Below are 24,647 nucleotides of genomic sequence, written 5' to 3' on the forward strand. Positions count from 1 at the left end.
ACCAGTATATTCTACTATATAATAACCAGTATATCCTACTATATAATAACCGGTATATCCTACTATATAATAACCAGTACATTCTACTATATAATAACCGGTACATTCTACTATATAATAACCGGTATATCCTACTATATAATAACCAGTATATTCTACTATATAATAACCGGTACATCCTACTATATAATAACCAGTATATCCTACTATATAATAACCAGTATATCCTACTATATAATAACCGGTATATTCTACTATATAATAACCGGTACATTCTACTATATAATAACCGGTACATTCTACTATATAATAACCAGTATATTCTACTATATAATAACCAGTATATTCTACTATATAATAACCAGTATATCCTACTATATAATAACCAGTATATTCTACTATATAATAACCAGTATATCCTACTATATAATAACCAGTATATCCTACTATATAATAACCAGTATATCCTACTATATAATAACCAGTATATCCTACTATATAATAACCAGTATATCCTACTATATAATAACCAGTATATCCTACTATATAATAACCAGTACATCCTACTATATAATAACCAGTACATTCTACTATATAATAACCAGTATATCCTACTATATAATAACCAGTATATCCTACTATATAATAACCGGTACATCCTACTATATAATAACCGGTACATCCTACTATATAATAACCAGTATATTCTACTATATAATAACCAGTATATCCTACTATATAATAACCAGTATATCCTACTATATAATAACCAGTATATCCTACTATATAATAACCAGTACATTCTACTATATAATAACCAGTATATCCTACTATATAATAACCAGTATATCCTACTATATAATAACCAGTATATCCTACTATATAATAACCAGTACATCCTACTATATAATAACCAGTATATCCTACTATATAATAACCAGTATATCCTACTATATAATAACCGGTATATCCTACTATATAATAACCAGTATATTCTACTATATAATAACCAGTATATCCTACTATATAATAACCAGTATATTCTACTATATAATAACCAGTATATTCTACTATATAATAACCAGTATATCCTACTATATAATAACCAGTACATTCTACTATATAATAACCAGTATATTCTACTATATAATAACCGGTATATCCTACTATATAATAACCGGTATATCCTACTATATAATAACCGGTATATCCTACTATATAATAACCGGTATATTCTACTATATAATAACCGGTACATTCTACTATATAATAACCGGTATATCCTACTATATAATAACCGGTATATCCTACTATATAATAACCGGTATATCCTACTATATAATAACCGGTATATCCTTCTATATAATAACCGGTACATCCTACTATATAATAACCAGTATATTCTACTATATAATAACCAGTATATCCTACTATATAATAACCGGTATATCCTACTATATAATAACCGGTATATTCTACTATATAATAACCGGTATATCCTACTATATAATAACCGGTACATTCTACTATATAATAACCAGTATATTCTACTATATAATAACCAGTATATCCTACTATATAATAACCAGTATATTCTACTATATAATAACCAGCACATTCTACTATATAATAACCAGTATATCCTACAATATAATAACCGGTATATCCTACTATATAATAACCGGTATATCCTACTATATAATAACCGGTATATCCTACTATATAATAACCGGTATATCCTACTATATAATAACCGGTATATCCTACTATATAATAACCAGTATATTCTACTATATAATAACCAGTATATTCTACTATATAATAACCAGTATATCCTACTATATAATAACCGGTATATCCTACTATATAATAACCGGTATATCCTTCTATATAATAACCGGTATATCCTACTATATAATAACCAGTATATCCTACTATATAATAACCAGTATATCCTACTATATAATAACCAGTATATCCTACTATATAATAACCAGTATATCCTACTATATAATAACCAGTATATCCTACTATATAATAACCAGTATATCCTACTATATAATAACCAGTATATTCTACTATATAATAACCAGTATATTCTACTATATAATAACCAGTATATACTACTATATAATAACCGGTACATCCTACTATATAATAACCAGTATATCCTACTATATAATAACCAGTATATTCTACTATATAATAACCAGTATATTCTACTATATAATAACCGGTATATCCTACTATATAATAACCAGTATATCCTACTATATAATAACCAGTACATTCTACTATATAATAACCAGTATATCCTACTATATAATAACCGGTACATTCTACTATATAATAACCAGTATATCCTACTATATAATAACCGGTATATCCTACTATATAATAACCGGTATATTCTACTATATAATAACCGGTACATTCTACTATATAATAACCAGTACATTCTACTATATAATAACCAGTATATTCTACTATATAATAACCAGTATATCCTACTATATAATAACCGGTATATCCTACTATATAATAACCAGTATATCCTACTATATAATAACCAGTACATTCTACTATATAATAACCAGTATATCCTACTATATAATAACCGGTACATTCTACTATATAATAACCAGTATATCCTACTATATAATAACCGGTATATCCTACTATATAATAACCGGTATATCCTACTATATAATAACCAGTATATCCTACTATATAATAACCAGTATATCCTACTATATAATAACCAGTATATCCTACTATATAATAACCGGTATATCCTACTATATAATAACCGGTATATCCTACTATATAATAACCAGTATATCCTAATAACCAGTATATCCTACTATATAATAACCGGTACATTCTACTATATAATAACCAGTATATCCTACTATATAATAACCAGTATATCCTACTATATAATAACCGGTATATCCTACTATATAATAACCGGTATATCCTACTATATAATAACCAGTATATCCTACTATATAATAACCGGTATATCCTACTATATAATAACCAGTATATCCTACTATATAATAACCGGTATATCCTACTATATAATAACCGGTATATCCTACTATATAATAACCAGTATATTCTACTATATAATAACCGGTATATCCTACTATATAATAACCAGTATATTCTACTATATAATAACCAGTATATCCTACTATATAATAACCAGTATATCCTACTATATAATAACCAGCACATTCTACTATATAATAACCAGTACATCCTACTATATAATAACCAGTATATCCTACTATATAATAACCGGTATATCCTACTATATAATAACCGGTATATCCTACTATATAATAACCAGTACATTCTACTATATAATAACCAGTATATACTACTATATAATAACCGGTACATCCTACTATATAATAACCAGTATATCCTACTATATAATAACCAGTATATCCTACTATATAATAACCAGTATATCCTACTATATAATAACCAGTATATCCTACTATATAATAACCAGTACATCCTACTATATAATAACCAGTATATCCTACTATATAATAACCAGTACATCCTACTATATAATAACCAGTACATCCTACTATATAACCAGTATATTCTACTATATAATAACCGGTATATCCTTCTATATAATAACCGGTATATCCTTCTATATAATAACCAGTATATCCTACTATATAATAACCAGTATATCCTACTATATAATAACCAGTATATCCTACTATATAATAACCAGCACATTCTACTATATAATAACCAGTACATCCTACTATATAATAACCAGTACATTCTACTATATAATAACCAGTATATCCTACTATATAATAACCAGTATATCCTACTATATAATAACCGGTATATCCTACTATATAATAACCGGTATATCCTACTATATAATAACCGGTATATCCTACTATATAATAACCGGTATATCCTACTATATAATAACCAGTATATCCTACTATATAATAACCGGTACATCCTACTATATAATAACCAGTACATCCTACTATATAATAACCAGTATATTCTACTATATAATAACCAGTATATTCTACTATATAATAACCAGTATATACTACTATATAATAACCGGTACATCCTACTATATAATAACCGGTACATCCTACTATATAATAACCAGTATATCCTACTATATAATAACCGGTATATCCTACTATATAATAACCAGTATATCCTACTATATAATAACCAGTATATCCTACTATATAATAACCAGTATATCCTACTATATAATAACCGGTATATCCTACTATATAATAACCAGTATATTCTACTATATAATAACCAGTACATCCTACTATATAATAACCGGTATATCCTTCTATATAATAACCGGTATATCCTACTATATAATAACCAGTATATCCTACTATATAATAACCAGTATATCCTACTATATAATAACCAGTATATCCTACTATATAATAACCAGTATATCCTACTATATAATAACCAGTATATCCTACTATATAATAACCAGTATATCCTACTATATAATAACCAGTATATCCTACTATATAATAACCAGTATATCCTACTATATAATAACCAGTATATCCTACTATATAATAACCAGTATATCCTACTATATAATAACCAGTATATTCTACTATATAATAACCAGTATATCCTACTATATAATAACCAGTATATCCTACTATATAATAACCAGTATATTCTACTATATAATAACCAGTATATTCTACTATATAATAACCAGTATATCCTACTATATAATAACCAGTATATCCTACTATATAATAACCGGTATATCCTACTATATAATAACCAGTATATTCTACTATATAATAACCAGTATATTCTACTATATAATAACCAGTATATCCTACTATATAATAACCAGTATATCCTACTATATAATAACCGGTATATTCTACTATGTAAACTATATTATGTACAGTATAATATATTTGGAAGGTGTGAAGAGATCTATGTAGATATCACTCCTCCTCCCAGTATCTCGCAGCCTGTTAGTATATAGGGAGAGATGTGGATGATTATATCTGTGCAATAACGAACTGTGCTGTGTGGAGGAACATGCGCCCCCTCTCGTGGCTGCTCTTAGGTAGTGCAGGGAGAACACACATGAGGCTTCACGAGACTGGCTACGTTCTCCCCCTAGTGGCTACTCTCACGTAGTGCAGGGAGCACACACACATGCGACTGCAGAGGACTGACCACGTGCTCCCCCTAGTGGCTACTCTCAGGTAGTGCAGGGAGCACACACACATGCGACTGCAGAGGACTGGCCACGTGCTCCCCCTGGTGGCTGCTCTCAGGTAGTGCAGGGAGCACACACACATGCGACTGCAGAGGACTGACCACGTGCTCCCCCTAGTGGCTACTCTCACGTAGTGCAGGGAGCACACACACATGCGACTGCAGAGGACTGGCCACGTGCTCCCCCTGGTGGCTACTCTCACGTAGTGCAGGGGGCGCGCGCGCACACACACACACACACACACACACACACACGCACACACACACGCACACGCACACGCACACGCACACGCACACGCACACGCACACGCACACGCACACGCACACGCACACGCACACGCACACACGCTCCCCCTCGTGGCTGCTCTCAGATATTGCAGGGAGCACACACATGCGACTGCAGAGGACTGGCCACGTGCTCCCCCTGGTGGCTGCTCTCAGGTAGTGCAGGGAGTACACGTGCGCAGCAAACCACTGGCCACTGATCCCTGCCGTTAGTCACTGAGTGCTGGGGCTCTGGGACCCTGATAAGGGGCCCCTGGCTGCACACAAGGGGCCACACATGTATGTGCACCACCTTTCCCTCTTCCCACCTGTAACATGACCCCCACCCACAGTCCAGTCCAGTCGCCCCACCCTGACTGGAATGCCTGGGTGATAGCAGCAGGACATCGTATACTGCACCTCTGCCGTGCCCAGTGCCCTGCTCCTCCTGTGCCTGCCCATGGTCCTCAGTGCCAGGCTCCTGTGCCGCCTCCAGAGGTCTCTGCTGCTTCTAGGAAAAGAAGCGAGCTCCCCCTCCCCCCAGGAAACTTCCAGCCAATCACAGGCAGCCCCTGACATGAGGCCTGGGGGACCCCACTCCTGTCATTACACACCCTGCTCCAGCCCAGGGAGAGATGCTGGGAGTTGTAGTTCCCCACAGGTGCTTGATGATAAATAAAATAATAGAATATAATGCAAAGTCATTCCCACAAGGACAACTCTCATCATCCACCTTCACAGCTACAAGTCCCCCTCACCTCCTACCTGGGAGTTATACAGTAAAGTGCCGGATTATCAGATGATGTGAGTTATCAGACAGTCCCGGAATAAATCTCTTCGGATTACGGAAAACCGGCGCCGGTTTATCAGATGGCAGATTAATGGATATTCATGTATGTGAGTATATATATATATATATATATAGTATCTGGAGGGGGAGCGCCCCACAGCTACAGTTACTGGACGGTCAGTTCCGCTGGGTGCTGTAGTCCTCTGCCCTCTGTGTGATTTATGGGGTTTCTGCAGCGTAATCTCCAGGATACAGCTCCTCGCTTCCTGCGTCTCCACTAACGATCCCACCATCACTGACCACAACCCATAATTCACTACTACACCCAACCGTCTCTGCGGAAACAGGGGCCAAGCAGGAAACCCTGTACAGAAGACGGCGGCGTCTACGGTATCAACAGACGGGGTCATTCCACCTACAGAGGTCACCGGACAAGAACATTACATCTAGAGGTCACCAGACAAGAACATTACATCTAGAGGTCACCAGACAAGAACATTACATCTAGAGGTCACCAGACAAGAACATTACATCTAGAGGTCACCGGACAAGAACATTACATCTAGAGGTCACCAGACAAGAACATTACATCTAGAGGTCACCAGACAAGAACATTACATCTAGAGGTCACCAGATAAGAACATTACATCTAGAGGTCACCAGACAAGAACATTACATCTAGAGGTCACCAGACAAGAACATTACATATAGAGGTCACCGGACAAGAACATTACATCTAGAGGTCACCAGACAAGAACATTACATCTAGAGGTCACCAGACAAGAACATTACATCTAGGGGTCACCGGACAAGAACATTACATCTAGAGGTCACCAGACAAGAACATTACATCTAGAGGTCACCGGACAAGAACATTACATCTAGAGGTCACCAGACAAGAACATTACATCTAGAGGTCACCAGATAAGAACATTACATCTAGAGGTCACCAGACAAGAACATTACATATAGAGGTCACCGGACAAGAACATTACATCTAGAGGTCACCAGACAAGAACATTACATCTAGGGGTCACCGGACAAGAACATTACATCTAGGGGTCACCGGACAAGAACATTACATCTAGAGGTCACCGGACAAGAACATTACATCTAGAGGTCACCAGACAAGAACATTACATCTAGAGGTCACCGGACAAGAACATTACATCTAGAGGTCACCAGACAAGAACATTACATCTAGAGGTCACCGGACAAGAACATTACATCTAGGGGTCACCGGACAAGAACATTACATCTAGAGGTCACCAGACAAGAACATTACATCTAGAGGTCACCAGACAAGAACATTACATCTAGAGGTCACCGGACAAGAACATTACATCTAGGGGTCACCAGACAAGAACATTACATCTAGAGGTCACCAGACAAGAACATTACATCTAGAGGTCACCAGACAAGAACATTACATCTAGAGGTCACCGGACAAGAACATTACATCTAGAGGTCACCAGACAAGAACATTACATCTAGAGGTCACCGGACAAGAACATTACATCTAGGGGTCACCGGACAAGAACATTACATCTAGAGGTCACCGGACAAGAACATTACATCTAGGGGTCACCGGACAAGAACATTACATCTAGAGGTCACCGGACAAGAACATTACATCTAGGGGTCACCGGACAAGAACATTACATCTAGAGGTCACCAGACAAGAACATTACATCTAGAGGTCACCAGACAAGAACATTACATCTAGAGGTCACCGGACAAGAACATTACATCTAGAGGTCACCAGACAAGAACATTACATCTAGAGGTCACCGGACAAGAACATTACATCTAGAGGTCACCGGACAAGAACATTACATCTAGAGGTCACCGGACAAGAACATTACATCTAGAGGTCACCGGACAAGAACATTACATCTAGGGGTCACCGGACAAGAACATTACATCTAGAGGTCACCAGACAAGAACATTACATCTAGAGGTCACCAGACAAGAACATTACATCTAGAGGTCACCGGACAAGAACATTACATCTAGAGGTCACCGGACAAGAACATTACATCTAGAGGTCACCAGACAAGAACATTACATCTAGAGGTCACCAGACAAGAACATTACATCTAGAGGTCACCGGACAAGAACATTACATCTAGGGGTCACCGGACAAGAACATGACATCTAGAGGTCACCGGACAAGAACATGACATCTAGAGGTCACCAGACAAGAACATTACATCTAGAGATCACCGGACAAGAACATTACATCTAGAGGTCACCAGACAAGAACATTACATCTAGGGGTCACCAGACAAGAACATTACATCTAGAGGTCACCAGACAAGAACATTACATCTAGAGGTCACCGGACAAGAACATTACATCTAGAGGTCACCGGACAAGAACATTACATCTAGGGGTCACCAGACAAGAACATTACATCTAGAGGTCACCGGACAAGAACATTACATCTAGAGGTCACCAGACAAGAACATTACATCTAGAGGTCACCAGACAAGAACATTACATCTAGAGGTCACCAGACAAGAACATTACATCTAGAGGTCACCAGACAGGAACATTACATCTAGGGGTCACCAGACAAGAACATTACATCTAGAGGTCACCGGACAAGAACATTACATCTAGAGGTCACCAGACAAGAACATTACATCTAGAGGTCACCGGACAAGAACACCACATCTAGAGGTCACCAGACAAGAACATTACATCTAGAGGTCACCAGACAAGAACATGACATCTAGAGGTCACCAGACAAGAACATGACATCTAGAGGTCACCAGACAAGAACATGACATCTAGAGGTCACCAGACAAGAACATTACATCTAGAGATCACCGGACAAGAACATTACATCTAGAGGTCACCAGACAAGAACATTACATCTAGAGGTCACCGGACAAGAACATTACATCTAGAGGTCACCGGACAAGAACATTACATCTAGAGGTCACCAGACAAGAACATTACATCTAGGGGTCACCGGACAAGAACATTACATCTAGAGGTCACCAGACAAGAACATTACATCTAGAGGTCACCAGACAAGAACATTACATCTAGAGGTCACCGGACAAGAACATTACATCTAGAGGTCACCAGACAAGAACATTACATCTAGAGGTCACCGGACAAGAACATTACATCTAGAGGTCACCGGACAAGAACATTACATCTAGAGGTCACCGGACAAGAACATTACATCTAGAGGTCACCGGACAAGAACATTACATCTAGAGGTCACCGGACAAGAACATTACATCTAGAGGTCACCGGACAAGAACATTACATCTAGAGGTCACCGGACAAGAACATTACATCTAGAGGTCACCGGACAAGAACATTACATCTAGAGGTCACCGGACAAGAACATTACATCTAGAGGTCACCGGACAAAAACATTACATCTAGAGGTCACCGGACAAGAACATTACATCTAGAGGTCACCGGACAAGAACATTACACCTAGAGGTTACCAGACAAGAACATTACATCTAGGGGTCACCAGACAAGAGCATTACATCTAGAGGTCACCGGACAAGAACATTACATCTAGAGGTCACCAGACAAGAACATTACATCTAGAGGTCACCAGACAAGAACATTACATCTAGAGGTCACCGGACAAGAACATTACATCTAGAGGTCACCGGACAAGAACATTACATCTAGAGGTCACCGGACAAGAACATTACATCTAGAGGTCACCGGACAAGAACATTACATCTAGGGGTCACCGGACAAGAACATTACATCTAGGGGTCACCAGACAAGAACATTACATCTAGAGGTCACCGGACAAGAACATTACATCTAGAGGTCACCAGACAAGAACATTACATCTAGAGGTCACCAGACAAGAACATTACATCTAGAGGTCACCAGACAAGAACATTACATCTAGGGGTCACCAGACAAGAACATTACATCTAGAGGTCACCAGACAAGAACATTACATCTAGAGGTCACCGGACAAGAACATTACATCTAGAGGTCACCAGACAAGAACATTACATCTAGAGGTCACCGGACAAGAACATTACATCTAGAGGTCACCGGACAAGAACATTACATCTAGGGGTCACCAGACAAGAACATTACATCTAGAGGTCACCAGACAAGAACATTACATCGAGAGGTCACCAGACAAGAACATTACATCTAGGGGTCACCAGACAAGAACATTACATCTAGAGGTCACCGGACAAGAACATTACATCTAGAGGTCACCGGACAAGAACATTACATCTAGGGGTCACCAGACAAGAACATTACATCTAGAGGTCACCAGACAAGAACATTACATCGAGAGGTCACCAGACAAGAACATTACATCTAGGGGTCACCAGACAAGAACATTACATCTAGAGGTCACCAGACAGGAACATTACATCTAGGGGTCACCAGACAAGAACATTACATCTAGAGGTCACCAGACAAGAACACCACATCTAGAGGTCACCAGACAAGAACATTACGTCTAGAGGTCACCAGACAGGAACATTACATCTAGGGGTCACCAGACAAGAACATTACATCTAGAGGTCACCAGACAAGAACACCACATCTAGAGGTCACCAGACAAGAACATTACGTCTAGAGGTCACCAGACAGGAACATTACATCTAGGGGTCACCAGACAAGAACATTACATCTAGAGGTCACCAGACAAGAACACCACATCTAGAGGTCACCAGACAAGAACATTACATCTAGAGGTCACCGGACAAGAACATTACATCTAGGGGTCACCAGACAAGAACATTACATCTAGAGGTCACCAGACAGGAACATTACATCTAGGGGTCACCAGACAAGAACATTACATCTAGAGGTCACCAGACAAGAACACCACATCTAGAGGTCACCAGACAAGAACATTACATCTAGAGGTCACCGGACAAGAACATTACATCTAGAGGTCACCAGACAAGAACATTACATCTAGAGGTCACCGGACAAGAACATTACATCTAGAGGTCACCAGACAAGAACATTACATCTAGAGGTCACCAGACAGGAACATTTAACATAAGGGTAACCGCTCAGGAACAATTAATTTAGGGGTAACAACTAAAGAACATTTTAAAAACTCGGATCAGTATGAAATGAACAATTGTTTTGGGGTCACCACACAGGAACATTTATTTTAGGGGGTCACCATTTAAGAACATTTCATCTATGGTCATAACTTTAGGAAATTCTAGGGTACCATCGTTTACGGAGAGTTCTATAGCAGGGGCCTCCAACCTGTAGCTCTCTAGATATTGTGAAACTACAACTCCCAACATGCTCTGACACTCTGCGGTTGTTATGCTGTGAGATGTAATTTTGAAATAGCTGGAAAACCACAGGGTGGAGACCGCTGATCTACATAATATACATCATCAGGCCCCCTAACCGGCCCTCCCAGTGACCACCCGACCCTACACATCCAACACCAGGATACAAAATAAACTTATACCTAGACAATGCCAGGAGGCTGCTACAAAAGCCAATACATAAAGAGGAAGCATGAAAAGAATATATACAGAACAAGAGCAGACACTGAGAATTACACCCAGTATACAGGGCAGGAGAAGCGGTACTGTGCAGTGTGTCTATATATATATATACAGAATAATACAGATACTGAGAATTACACCCAGTATACAGGGCAGGAGAAGCGGTACTGTGCAGTATCTATATATACAGAATAATACAGATACTGAGAATTACACCCAGTATACAGGACAGGAGAAGTGGTACTGTGCAGTGTCCATATGTACAGAATAATACAGATACTGAGAATTACACCCAGTATACAGGACAGGAGAAGTGGTACTGTGCAGTGTCCATATATACAGAATAATACAGATACTGAGAATTACACCCAGTATACAGGACAGGAGAAGTGGTACTGTGCAGCGTTCATATATACAGAATAATACAGATACTGAGAATTACACCCAGTATACAGGGCAGGAGAAGCGGTACTGTGCAGTGTGTATATATACAGAATAATACAGATACTGAGAATTACACCCAGTATACAGGGCATGAGAAGCGGTACTGTGCAGCGTTCATATATACAGAATAATACAGATACTGAGAATTACACCCAGTATACAGGGCAGGAGAAGCGGTACTGTGCAGTGTCTATATATACAGAATAATACAGATACTGAGAATTACACCCAGTATACAGAACAGGAGACGTGGTACTGTGCAGTGTATATATACAGAATAATACAGATACTGAGAATTACACCCAGTATACAGGGCATGAGAAGCGGTACTGTGCAGTGTATATATATACAGAATAATACAGATACTGAGAATTACACCCAGTATACAGGACAGGAGAAGTGGTACTGTGCAGTGTATATATACAGAATACAGATACTGAGAATTACACCCAGTATACAGAACAGGAGACGTGGTACTGTGCAGTGTATATATATACAGAATAATACAGATACTGAGAATTACACCCAGTATACAGGGCAGGAGAAGTGGTACTGTGCAGTGTATATATACAGAATAATACAGATACTGAGAATTACACCCAGTATACAGGACAGGAGAAGTGGTACTGTGCAGTGTATATATATATATATATATAGAATAATACAGATACTGAGAATTACACCCAGTATACAGGACAGGAGAAGTGGTACTGTGCAGTGTATATATATACACACAGAATAATACAGATACTGAGAATTACACCCAGTATACAGAACAGGAGACGTGGTACTGTGCAGTGTATATATATACAGAATAATACAGATACTGAGAATTACACCCAGTATACAGAACAGGAGACGTGGTACTGTGCAGTGTATATATATATATATATATACACAGAATAATACAGATACTGAGAATTACACCCAGTATACAGGACAGGAGAAGTGGTACTGTGCAGTGTCTATATATACAGAATAATACAGATACTGAGAATTACACCCAGTATACAGGACAGGAGAAGTGGTACTGTGCAGTGTCTATATATACAGAATAATACAGATACTGAGAATTACACCCAGTATACAGGACAGGAGAAGTGGTACTGTGCAGTGTATATATATACAGAATAATACAGATTCTGAGAATTACACCCAGTATACAGGACAGGAGAAGTGGTACTGTGCAGTGTCCATATATACAGAATAATACAGATACTGAGAATTACCCCCAGTATACAGGACAGGAGAGGTGGTACTGTGCAGTGTCCATATATATATATATATATAGAATAATACAGATACTGAGAATTACACCCAGTATACAGGACAGGAGAAGTGGTACTGTGCAGTGTCCATATATACAGAATAATACAGATACTGAGAATTACATCCAGTATACAGGACAGGAGAAGTGGTACTGTGCAGTGTCCATATATACAGAATAATACAGATACTGAGAATTACACCCAGTATACAGGGTAGGAGAAGCGGTACTGTGCAGTGTCCATATATACAGAATAATACAGATACTGAGAATTACCCCCAGTATACAGGACAGGAGAGGTGGTACTGTGCAGTGTCCATATATATATATAGAATAATACAGATACTGAGAATTACACCCAGTATACAGGGCAGGAGAAGTGGTACTGTGCAGTGTCCATATATACAGAATAATACAGATACTGAGAATTACATCCAGTATACAGGACAGGAGAAGTGGTACTGTGCAGTGTCCATATATACAGAATAATACAGATACTGAGAATTACACCCAGTATACAGGGTAGGAGAAGCGGTACTGTGCAGTGTCCATATATACAGAATAATACAGATACTGAGAATTACACCCAGTATACAGGACAGGAGAAGTAGTACTGTGCAGTGTCTATATATACAGAATAATACAGATACTGAGAATTACACCCAGTATACAGGACAGGAGAAGTGGTACTGTGCAGTGTCCATATATACAGAATAATACAGATACTGAGAATTACACCCAGTATACAGGACAGGAGAAGTGGTACTGTGCAGTGTCCATATATACAGAATAATACAGATACTGAGAATTACACCCAGTATACAGGACAGGAGAAGTGGTACTGTGCAGTGTATATATATATACAGAATAATACAGATACTGAGAATTACACCCAGTATACAGGACAGGAGGAGCGGGTGTGTGCTGTCTGTGTGTTGGAGGAAGCTCTTTCCGGGTGTCGGCTCTTTCCTCTCCAGGGAGAGAGTTTGCTGCTTGGGATGAGAGGAAGTTCTTCCCAGCCAAGTGCTTCTCAGCCTCCTGTTACCCGGTCTAGGCCGGCGGGTAGCGGGAGCGTTCAGCAACCGGCCGAAGTTGTGGGGGTGAGAAGATCTAGTCGGGGTCACAGCGATGTGGCCCCGATCCTGCCCCCGCCTGAAACCAGGACAGAAAGCCAGGAAAGCCGCAAGGTTCCTGGTGTTGCAGCCAGCAGGATCGCTCCTGGAGATGTGCAGCAGAGCATGCATGATGGTGTGGAGGCAGATTGGGGTGAACTACGTGCCACGGAGTCAACAACCACCTTTAGCTCCCGTGTTGCGGAGTGCCTCCGTGGGTATGAGGACGCCGGGAAGGCCATTCGGAAGCTCCAGGAGGAGCTGAAAGCAGCCCGGGTTCGGTCGCACGCCACTTCTGGAGCAAAGAGGTTGGCAGTAATGGCGACTATCAGGGATCTCAAATCTGAGGTGGATGCCCTGAAAGAAAACCGCACGTTTATTTTGGAGAATAGTGGACCTTTCAAGGAGAAACTCCTTAATGATGATCGGTTCCGGGCAATGAAGGGTGTCTGTGACCCTGGAAAGCAGACGGATGATGAGGGTGAGGAGGAGGAAATGTGTCCGGGTGCGTCTGGTCAGCGGAGTACGTGCAGCGAGCTGCCTGCACAGCAAGTGGCTTTACCCATGGACTCCAGCTCAGCTGGTGAGGGGGACACCTGTGACCAGGACATCAGCAGCAGCAATTCAGGTGGGAGGCTGATGGCGGAAATACGGCAGCTCCAATCTCCGGTGAGCCTGCAGCATTTTTCTTTTGGCGCGGACTTGGGTCCAGAGGAGAAAGTTAATGCCAAGCGCGCAGCAAAGCGCAAAGCCCGGCGGCGACTAAAATCCAGAAAGGCTGGAAAAATCGTGGAGGAACAGGTCAGTTTTAAGTTTGTTCCCCACCCAGTGTTACCCAAGCTGGCCGAAGGGGCAGCTCGTTGCACAAGCCCCGTGATCCAGCCTAGCACGGGCCTTGAAGTGGGTCCGGTGCAGGAAAGCGGGGAGATTAATGATGGCGTGATAATGGAGGCTGATGTCCCTGCTTGTCGTAGTAGCGGTGGCGTTTTTGGTGGCGTTTTTAAGGCGTCAATAGCGCCAGATAATGTTGGTGGCCCAGCGTTGGGTGCAGAACAAAGCTCTGGTTCTCAGGTTTCCTCCTCAGTAATGGGGGGCGGCTCGACACCAGAGCTGGCAGCGAATATTCCAGTGTCCCTGGAACCCGTTGGTGCTACTGAGCGGCGGCAGCGTGAGGGGGCTGCTGGGACTGACGGCACGGTTGAATGTCCCCCCAAGCTTGCGGTCATTGGGTCCGGTGGCGCAGTCACTAGTATTCCTTTGGTGGCTGCGTCACATGAATCCCCAGCCCGGGAGCCAGCTTTGCCAGGGGTGAGGGCGAGTCTGGGCATTGCTGGCTCTAAGAAGGAAGGATTGTCTCAAGTAAAGAAATGTCACGCTAATGAGATAGAGGGGAAACCTGATGACACCGAGGCGATAACATCCGGCCCAGAAACACTTTTTACTGCTGGTCCAGAGGGTGAGGGTATGAATGGTGCCGGTACAAGTGCTGTTAATAATGGTGAGGGTATGAATGGTGCAGGTACAAGTGATATTGATAATGGTGAGGGTATGAATGGTGCAGGTACGAGTGATATTGATAATGGTGAGGGTATGAATGGTGCAGGTACAAGTGATATTGATAATGGTGAGGGTATGAATGGTGCAGGTACGAGTGATATTGATAATGGTCCCTCTCTTGTGTCTGGGGCCGGGGTGAGTGGTGGGAATGTTACTGCCAGGGGTATGAGGTCTAGTGAGGCCGGTCCATCTGCCCCCCCAGGGGTGACTACTCGCAGTTATGCCAGTGTCACTGCTGGGGCCTCCTCCTCATCTTCAGGCTCTGGGGACGGTATTTTACAGCGGCGCCTCCTGGAGGCCCTTAAAAAGGGTGAGAGAACAATAATGGTAGAGGGCCGAGCGGTTGATCTGTCCTTCTGGATAGACAGGCATGGCCTGACTGCTTTCCGAGAAGAAAGGGAAGGGGAAACTGTGTGGACCCTTCCGACAGCCGGGCCTGGGGGGGCTCGTAGGAATGTTGTTCGTCTTCGCTGGAGAGGCAATGATACGTGCCCACCTAGGGCAAAAATAGTTGAGCTTCTCTTGAAGATGAATTTCAGGGCGATCGACATCTTTGCCCTGATACATCCCTATGGCACCCCAGTATTTGACATCAGCTTTGTTCGGCCGGAGGGCCTGGAGCTCTTTTGGTCAAATTATGAGCTGGTGAAGAATGAGCCCGACTGGCGAGACTTCGCTGTACAAGCGTTGTCTCGTCAGAGCGAAATCAAGAAGGTGACCGTCCTAACTTGCAATGAGTGTCTTTCTTGTATGGACATTATGACCTGGCTCAGCAGGTACGGGGAGGTAACGGAGGTCCCCAAAAAAAACAGGGATGAATTTGGCATCTGGTCAGGGGCCTGGACCTTTATGGTTAAATTAAAGCGTTCAGGAAGTACTGTCACCCACATCCCTTCCTCAGCCTTTTTAGGAAGGGACCGAATCCTGGCCTTTTACCAGGGGCAGCCGAAGCTCTGCCACAGGTGTGGTGACCCCACGCACTTCAGTGCCCACTGCAGAGTGCAGAAGTGTGCGTTGTGCGGGGGGATAGGTCATCTTGCCACATCCTGTGGGGATATTCGGTGTCACCTGTGTGGGGATCTAGGTCACCCATTCAGTCGCTGCCCTCGTTCCTTTGCCAACGCCATGGCGGGCCCAGCGGGAGAAAGCCGAGAGGTTGCTCCTGCCGTGGTTGGCACTGGTGGAGGTGAAGGGGCTGAGGGGCCAGGGAAGAAAGGCAAGTCACCCTCCAAGTTAAGGCGATTGGAGAACCGTCGAAGGAGTAGGGAGCTCGGGGAGCCCCAGGCAACTGGGGTAACCCTTGGCCCTGCTCCGGAGGCGAGTGTCATTGCTACTGAGGCCCTGGGGGAACAGGACTTGAATGAAGAGGTCAGGAGGTTGGAGAGGGAGGAGGAAGCCGCTTCTTCATGTTCCTCGCTATATGAAAGTATGGATGAGGACAGTAGACGGTGGCTAGATGAAAAGCGCAAGCAGGGTGCTAGAAAGAAAAAAAAGGGAGATAAGAAATCTTCTCCTCCCCTGGTCCAGGTGCCTAAGGAAAGCCCAACCGACTCACCTCTTGTTGTTCTCTCAAACCGCTTTCAAACCCTCAAGGACATCTCCTCTTCAGATGAGGAGTGTGGGGGCGAGGATGTGGCGAAGGTGACGAGGGGGTCTGTGGGGGGCGTCCAGCTTCTTGCCTCAGGGCATGCGGAACCCTCAGGGAGAAGCGCTGTCTCGGAGCCTGGAGGTGAGGTTGATAGTGGTGCTGGTGAGGAGGTGGAGGAAGGGAAGGATATGGACACATCAGCATCCCTCAAAAGGGCCCTCGGCTCTTCATCAGACAGCGATAAAAACCAGGGGAAGGGCAAGGGGAAGGGGAAAAAGGTCATCTAATTCAATCACCCAGGATGGCGGCACCCACCCCGTTGACGCTGGCATCTATTAATGTCGCCAGCATTAAATCTGACAAGGCTAGATTTGCGGCCTTTGATTTTCTCGGCCAAATTGAGGCCGACATTTTATTTTTGCAAGAGACCAGGCTGACAGACTTGGCAGCCATACATAAAGCGAAAAAGGAGTGGAGGCGTGGACCATCTTATTGGTCTCTTGCGGCCGAGCCGGGTAGCGGGGTGGCGGTTCTTTTCACCGCATCGGTAGAATGCAGACGGGTTATTGAATTAGAAATGGGGAGGTGCCTGATCTTGGATGTCCTCATGAAGGGACAGGAGCTCAGGCTCATTAACATCTATGGTCCCCAAACCAGCTGGGACCGGAAAAGTCTCTTTATGAGGATCAAGCCCTATCTTTTTACGAGTCGGCAGGTGGTCTTTGGAGGGGACTTCAATGCTGCCACGAGGTCCCAAGATAGGGGAGGTTCCAGAGACAGGCTGACTTATGACTGTGTGGCCCTAAATAGGATAGCTAGTGAGGCTCGCCTGGTGGATGTCCACATCCGGCACACCCCAGGCCACGCGGGATTCACCTTTTATCGAGGTAGTTGTAGGTCTAGAATAGATAGGTTTTATTTAAAGGAGGATGCCATCTCTTCGGCAGTGTCCGTCGTTGAGGTGGAGTTCTCCGACCACTGTTTAATTTTATTTTCTCTGAATGTTGCAGAGACCCCCCGGATGGGAAGAGGCTTTTGGAGGCTCAATTCGTCTCTCTTGGAAGAAGCGGAGATAAGACGGTCCTTTGAGGATTTCTTTCAGAGCCAGGTACCGTTACTGGATCTTTGTAGCAGTAAGTCGGAGTGGTGGGAGATGTTCAAAAAAAGGGTGGCGAGTTTCTTCCGCCAGCTCTCGAGCCTCAGGAGCCTGGACAGGTATCGCCTGTATCAGGGCCTGAGGAGGAAACTCGAGCATCTTGTCTCGACTGGAGGTGACCGCGAGGGACATTTCCAGAGTGAAATCTTTGCTTAAGAGTTGCCAGTATGATAGACACGCATCTTTAGTTTTTGAGAGGGATTTTGGGAAGTACCGCTCGCCCGACCCCTACAAGAACTGCAAGATGTCAGTAAATAGTAAAGTGGTTTCAGGACTGATGGACAGTACAGGATCCCTGAAAAGGTCCAGATCAGGGATCTTGGAGGTCGTCAGATCCTTTTACTCGCACCTCTTGGGAAAGATGGATCTTGATCGGGATGCGATGTCGGCTTTCCTGGCTGAAACTGTCCCCGAACCAGGAGTAGACCCCTCTCTTGGTGTCTTGGCAGAGGCGATCAGGGAAGAGGAAGTGAGACTGGCGATTGAAGGGCTTGCCCTCAAGAAGTCGCCGGGTCCAGATGGCTTAACGTCTGAATTTTACAAGACCTTTAAGGACATTTTAGTTCCCCTGTTGACTGAGGTGTTGAATGAGTGTCTTTCCTCGGGCACTTTGCCGAAGTCAATGAGGAGGTCGGCCCTGATCATCCTGTCAAAGGGTAAAGACCCATCGCACATTGAGAATTGGCGTCCCATAGCGCTACTCAATGTGGACAGAAAGGTTCTGGCAAAGGTGCTGTTTAATCGGCTGGTGAAATTTGCACCCCGGCTCCTTTCGGGGGCTCAGCATTGCTCTGTTCCAGGCCGCAGCGCGTTTAGCGCTGTACTCGGTGTCCGAGAGGCAGTGGAGCAGAGTAGGGCGGGCCGTTGGAAGGGGTACTTGCTGTCCTTGGATCAGGCAAAAGCGTTTGATCGGGTTGATCACGAGTATCTCTGGTCGGTCCTTCTGAGGTATGGTCTGCCGGGGGGGTTTGTTGATTGGCTTAAGATCTTGTATGCAGGGGCAGAGAGTTTTCCGCTTGTGAACGGTTGGATTGGCCGCTCTTTTGAGGTTGGGTCTGGGGTTCGCCAGGGTTGCCCGCTGAGCCCGCTTTTATACGTGTTCGCGATTGACCCCTTCCTTAGGAGGGTAGATCGTGGACCGTTGGTGGGAGTCAGCATGGACTTGGCAGCCTCGGAAGCCACTCTGAGAGTGGTGGCGTATGCGGATGACGTCACCGTCTTTGTGTCCTCGAGAGGGGAGGCAGAGTGGGTGATGTCTGAAGTTGACCGCTACTCGGAGGCATCCGGGTCCATGATCAACCAGGATAAGTGTAAGAGTCTCTGGCTGGGAGGGGGAGATCCTACCTTTGATCTCTCGGACACTCTTCCAGGGCCTCAGGAGTTTGTAAAAATTCTCGGCATCGAATTTGGCCAGGGGGATTACCCCAAACAAAATTGGGACAGCAGGCTAAAGATCGCCGCTCAGAAGGTCGACCAGTGGAAGGGTTGGTCTTTGACCCTCAGGGAAAGGGTCAACTTGATCAAAACTTACCTGCTCCCTTTGTTAATCTATTTGGGCAGTGTCTGCATCTTGCCAGAACCTCTCTGGACTCGGGTCTACAGCTTGTTCTTCCAGATGTTATGGGGGAATAAGCTGAACCTAGTCAAGAGGGAGGTGACATACCGTACGAGGAGACTAGGGGGGTTGTGTATGGTCAACCCTGTGGTATTCCTGGTTAATACCTTTGTAAAGATCAACATGTCAAACCTCTGGCAAGAGAGGGCTCCTCCGTGGGTAGTCTCCTGCAGGGGGTGGTTTCGGCCTTTCTTCCAGGAATGGGAGACAGGAGGGCAAGTGAAGGACCTTCGCACGCCGCATGGGCATCTTCCGGCTTACGCTACCGTGGTTCTGAAAACAATTCGCCGGTGGGGTCTGGGGATGTGGGAGATCAGGACTCTGTCAAGGAGGCTCCTTGACAACAGAGTTCTGTTGACCCATTTCCAGAAGCCCCTGGCGCTCAGGGACTGCCCAAGTCGGGATCTGGAGGTTGGTTTGAGGGTTTTAAATTCTAGTAGGATCCCTTTAAAGTTTTGGGACTTGGCTTGGCGTTGCTTCCATGGGAAACTGTATGTGAGGGACAACTTGAAACACAGGAACCCTGAGGAAAGGGGTTGTCCCCGGGAGGAGTGTGGCGGCGTGCTGGAAAGCATGGAGCACTTCCTGCTTCATTGTCCCCTCAATACAGGGGTCTACAGCAGGGTGGGTGCCTCCATTGGTTGGCCTAGTCTGACCGGTCTCTCCTATGCGGAATGGGCCTATGGAACATTCAGACACCTGGGTGGTCGAGATCGGGGCACTTTATTCTTAGTCAGCTTAGCGGTCAGGTACGGCACGTGGAACGCACGGTGTTTTGTATCAACCAGACAAAAAACCCTCCCGGAGGAAGAGGTGGTGAGGAACATTCTCGGTGACCTGGGGAAGGTTCGTTCTTTGGAGTTTGAGAGACTGGGCACGAGTAGGGCCTCCATGCTTTGGAGGGGTTTCTCCTTCAGCGTGCCCTAGTCTAGTCGTTTCTATTCCTGGTGAGGGGGCTAATGCTGTCACTGTAGCTTTTTGTTTTCTGTATAGTTGATGATGGATATAGGGCTTGCAGGTACCGAACCAGGGCCTTGTGGGTAGGATTTGTTAAGGATGTGTTATATGTCAGGTAATGTATGCCATTGTACAGGCTGAGTTATTACTTACTATATCTTGTAGAGTGTAGTATTTTTGTATAGATGTGAGGGGGTTAGGTGTTAGGTGGGGAGGGGGGAAAGGGGGGGAGGGGTGGTACAAATAATAAGAAAAAGCCACACCCGATCAAAGAGACATTGAAGGATGGACGATGGTGTCGGTCGGAGCTTAAAGGTACGGACTTTGGACTGGACATTGGTCTTGAATTGGGTATAATGTAGATATTATATATATATATGTATGTTCAGTATTGTTTTGTATATATTGTATATATTGGTTACTAATTGGTATTCATATTGCGGATTTGTGGTTAAGAAAAAGGGTGGAGGGAAAAAAAAAAAAAAAAAAAAATGTAAAAATGTAAAAAAAAAATAAAAAATTACAAAAAAAAAAAAAAAAAAAAAATTTTTTTTAGAAAAAAAAAAAAAAGGGGGGGGGGGTTATTTGCTGATTAGGCTCATGTTGTGTTTTCTCATGTAGGAATTTCTCATTTTTCCTTGGTTAATATATTTTGATGGGCACATGGACCGGTTAGGGTCAGTTTTTGGTTTTATTGTGGTATAACAATTTTATTTATTTTATTTTTTAGACTGTTACTGATTTTGTTCTTTTGAGGCGTCTGGATTGATGTTGTGACTATGAGTTTTGTGTATTTGTATTTATACTGATGTGAGTGACGTGTGGAGGATGAGAGTGATGTGTGGATGATGTGAGTTATAATACAGAAGACTGAGTGCTGGTAGGAATGTGATCTGGACCAGAGAGGAGGCGGCCGAGATTCATAATGTGTTTATAACTTGTTCATTTTGTGTTGGTTTTTGACCCGTGTATTGTATGTGCGGATTTATGGCATGTGTATGTTTGTTAACATTTATTAAAAAGATGAGAAGTGGTACTATGCAGTGTTATATATACAGAATAATACAAATACTGAGAATTACACCCAGTATACAGGACAGGAGAAGTAGTACTGTGCAGTGTATATATACAGAATAATACAGATACTGAGAATTACACCCAGTATACAGGACAGGAGAAGTGGTACTGTGCAGTGTATATATATACAGAATAATACAGATACTGAGAATTACACCCAGTATACAGGACAGGAGAAGTGGTACTGTGCAGTGTCCATATATACAGAATAATACAGATACTGAGAATTACACCCAGTATACAGGACAGGAGAAGTAGTACTGTGCAGTGTATATATACAGAATAATACAGATACTGAGAATTACACCCAGTATACAGGACAGGAGAAGTGGTACTGTGCAGTGTATATATATACAGAATAATACAGATACTGAGAATTACACCCAGTATATAGGACAGGAGAAGTGGTACTGTGCAGTGTATATATATACAGAATAATACAGATACTGAGAATTACACCCAGTATACAGGACAGGAGAAGTGGTACTGTGCAGTGTATATATATACAGAATAATACAGATACTGAGAATTACACCCAGTATATAGGACAGGAGAAGTGGTACTGTGCAGTGTATATATACAGAATAATACAGATACTGAGAATTACACCCAGTATACAGGACAGGAGAAGTGGTACTGTGCAGTGTATATATATACAGAATAATACAGATACTGAGAATTACACCCAGTATACAGGACAGGAGGAGTGGTACTGTGCAGTGTCCATATATACAGAATAATACAGATACTGAGAATTACACCCAGTATACAGGACAGGAGAAGTGGTACTGTGCAGTGTATATATATACAGAATAATACAGATACTGAGAATTACACCCAGTATACAGGACAGGAGAAGTGGTACTGTGCAGTGTGTGTGTATATATATATATATACAGAATAATACAGATACTGAGAATTACACCCAGTATACAGAACAGGAGACGTGGTACTGTGCAGTGTCTATATATACAGAATACTACAGATACTGAGAATTACACCCAGTATACAGGACAGGAGAAGTGGTACTGTGCAGTGTATATATATATACAGAATAATACAGATACTGAGAATTACACCCAGTATACAGGACAGGAGAAGTGGTACTGTGCAGTGTCTATATATACAGAATAATACAGATACTGAGAATTACACCCAGTATACAGGACAGGAGAAGTGGTACTGTGCAGTGTATATATATACAGAATAATACAGATTCTGAGAATTACACCCAGTATACAGGGCAGGAGAAGTGGTACTGTGCAGTGTCCATATATACAGAATAATACAGATACTGAGAATTACCCCCAGTATACAGGACAGGAGAGGTGGTACTGTGCAGTGTCCATATATATATATAGAATAATACAGATACTGAGAATTACACCCAGTATACAGGACAGGAGAAGTGGTAATGTGCAGTGTCCATATATACAGAATAATACAGATACTGAGAATTACACCCAGTATACAGGACAGGAGAAGTGGTACTGTGCAGTGTATATATACAGAATAATACAGATACTGAGAATTACACCCAGTATACAGGGCAGGAGAAGTGGTACTGTGCAGTGTATATATATACAGAATAATACAGATACTGAGAATTACACCCAGTATACAGAACAGGAGACGTGGTACTGTGCAGTGTATATATATATACAGAATAATACAGATACTGAGAATTACACCCAGTATACAGAACAGGAGACGTGGTACTGTGCAGTGTATATATATACAGAATAATACAGATACTGAGAATTACACCCAGTATACAGAACAGGAGACGTGGTACTGTGCAGTGTATATATATACAGAATAATACAGATACTGAGAATTACACCCAGTATACAGAACAGGAGACGTGGTACTGTGCAGTGTCTATATATACAGAATACTACAGATACTGAGAATTACACCCAGTATACAGGACAGGAGAAGTGGTACTGTGCAGTGTATATATATATACAGAATAATACAGATACTGAGAATTACACCCAGTATACAGGACAGGAGAAGTGGTACTG

At 42.6% G+C, this 24,647-nt stretch overlaps 1 protein-coding gene across 2 annotated transcripts in view; it reads right to left on the bottom strand.

Moving 5' to 3' along the window:
* Nucleotides 1-6,105, bottom strand: part of LOC142759000 (DNA (cytosine-5)-methyltransferase 3A) — a 39,146-nt gene extending 33,041 nt beyond the window's left edge. Inside the window, exon 1 of one of the 2 annotated variants that reach the window (XM_075860781.1) lies at nucleotides 5,977-6,105. In XM_075860781.1, coding sequence (XP_075716896.1) covers nucleotides 5,977-6,018 — 42 coding nt within the window. In that variant the 5' untranslated portion in view covers nucleotides 6,019-6,105. The remainder of the gene's footprint in view (nucleotides 1-5,976) is intronic. The other variant, XM_075860780.1, reaches the window with a different exon arrangement.
* Between the last annotated feature and the right edge of the window lie 18,542 nt (nucleotides 6,106-24,647).

Source organism: Rhinoderma darwinii, chromosome 4 (genome assembly GCF_050947455.1).
Source record: "Rhinoderma darwinii isolate aRhiDar2 chromosome 4, aRhiDar2.hap1, whole genome shotgun sequence".
Lineage (NCBI taxonomy): Eukaryota > Metazoa > Chordata > Amphibia > Anura > Rhinodermatidae > Rhinoderma > Rhinoderma darwinii.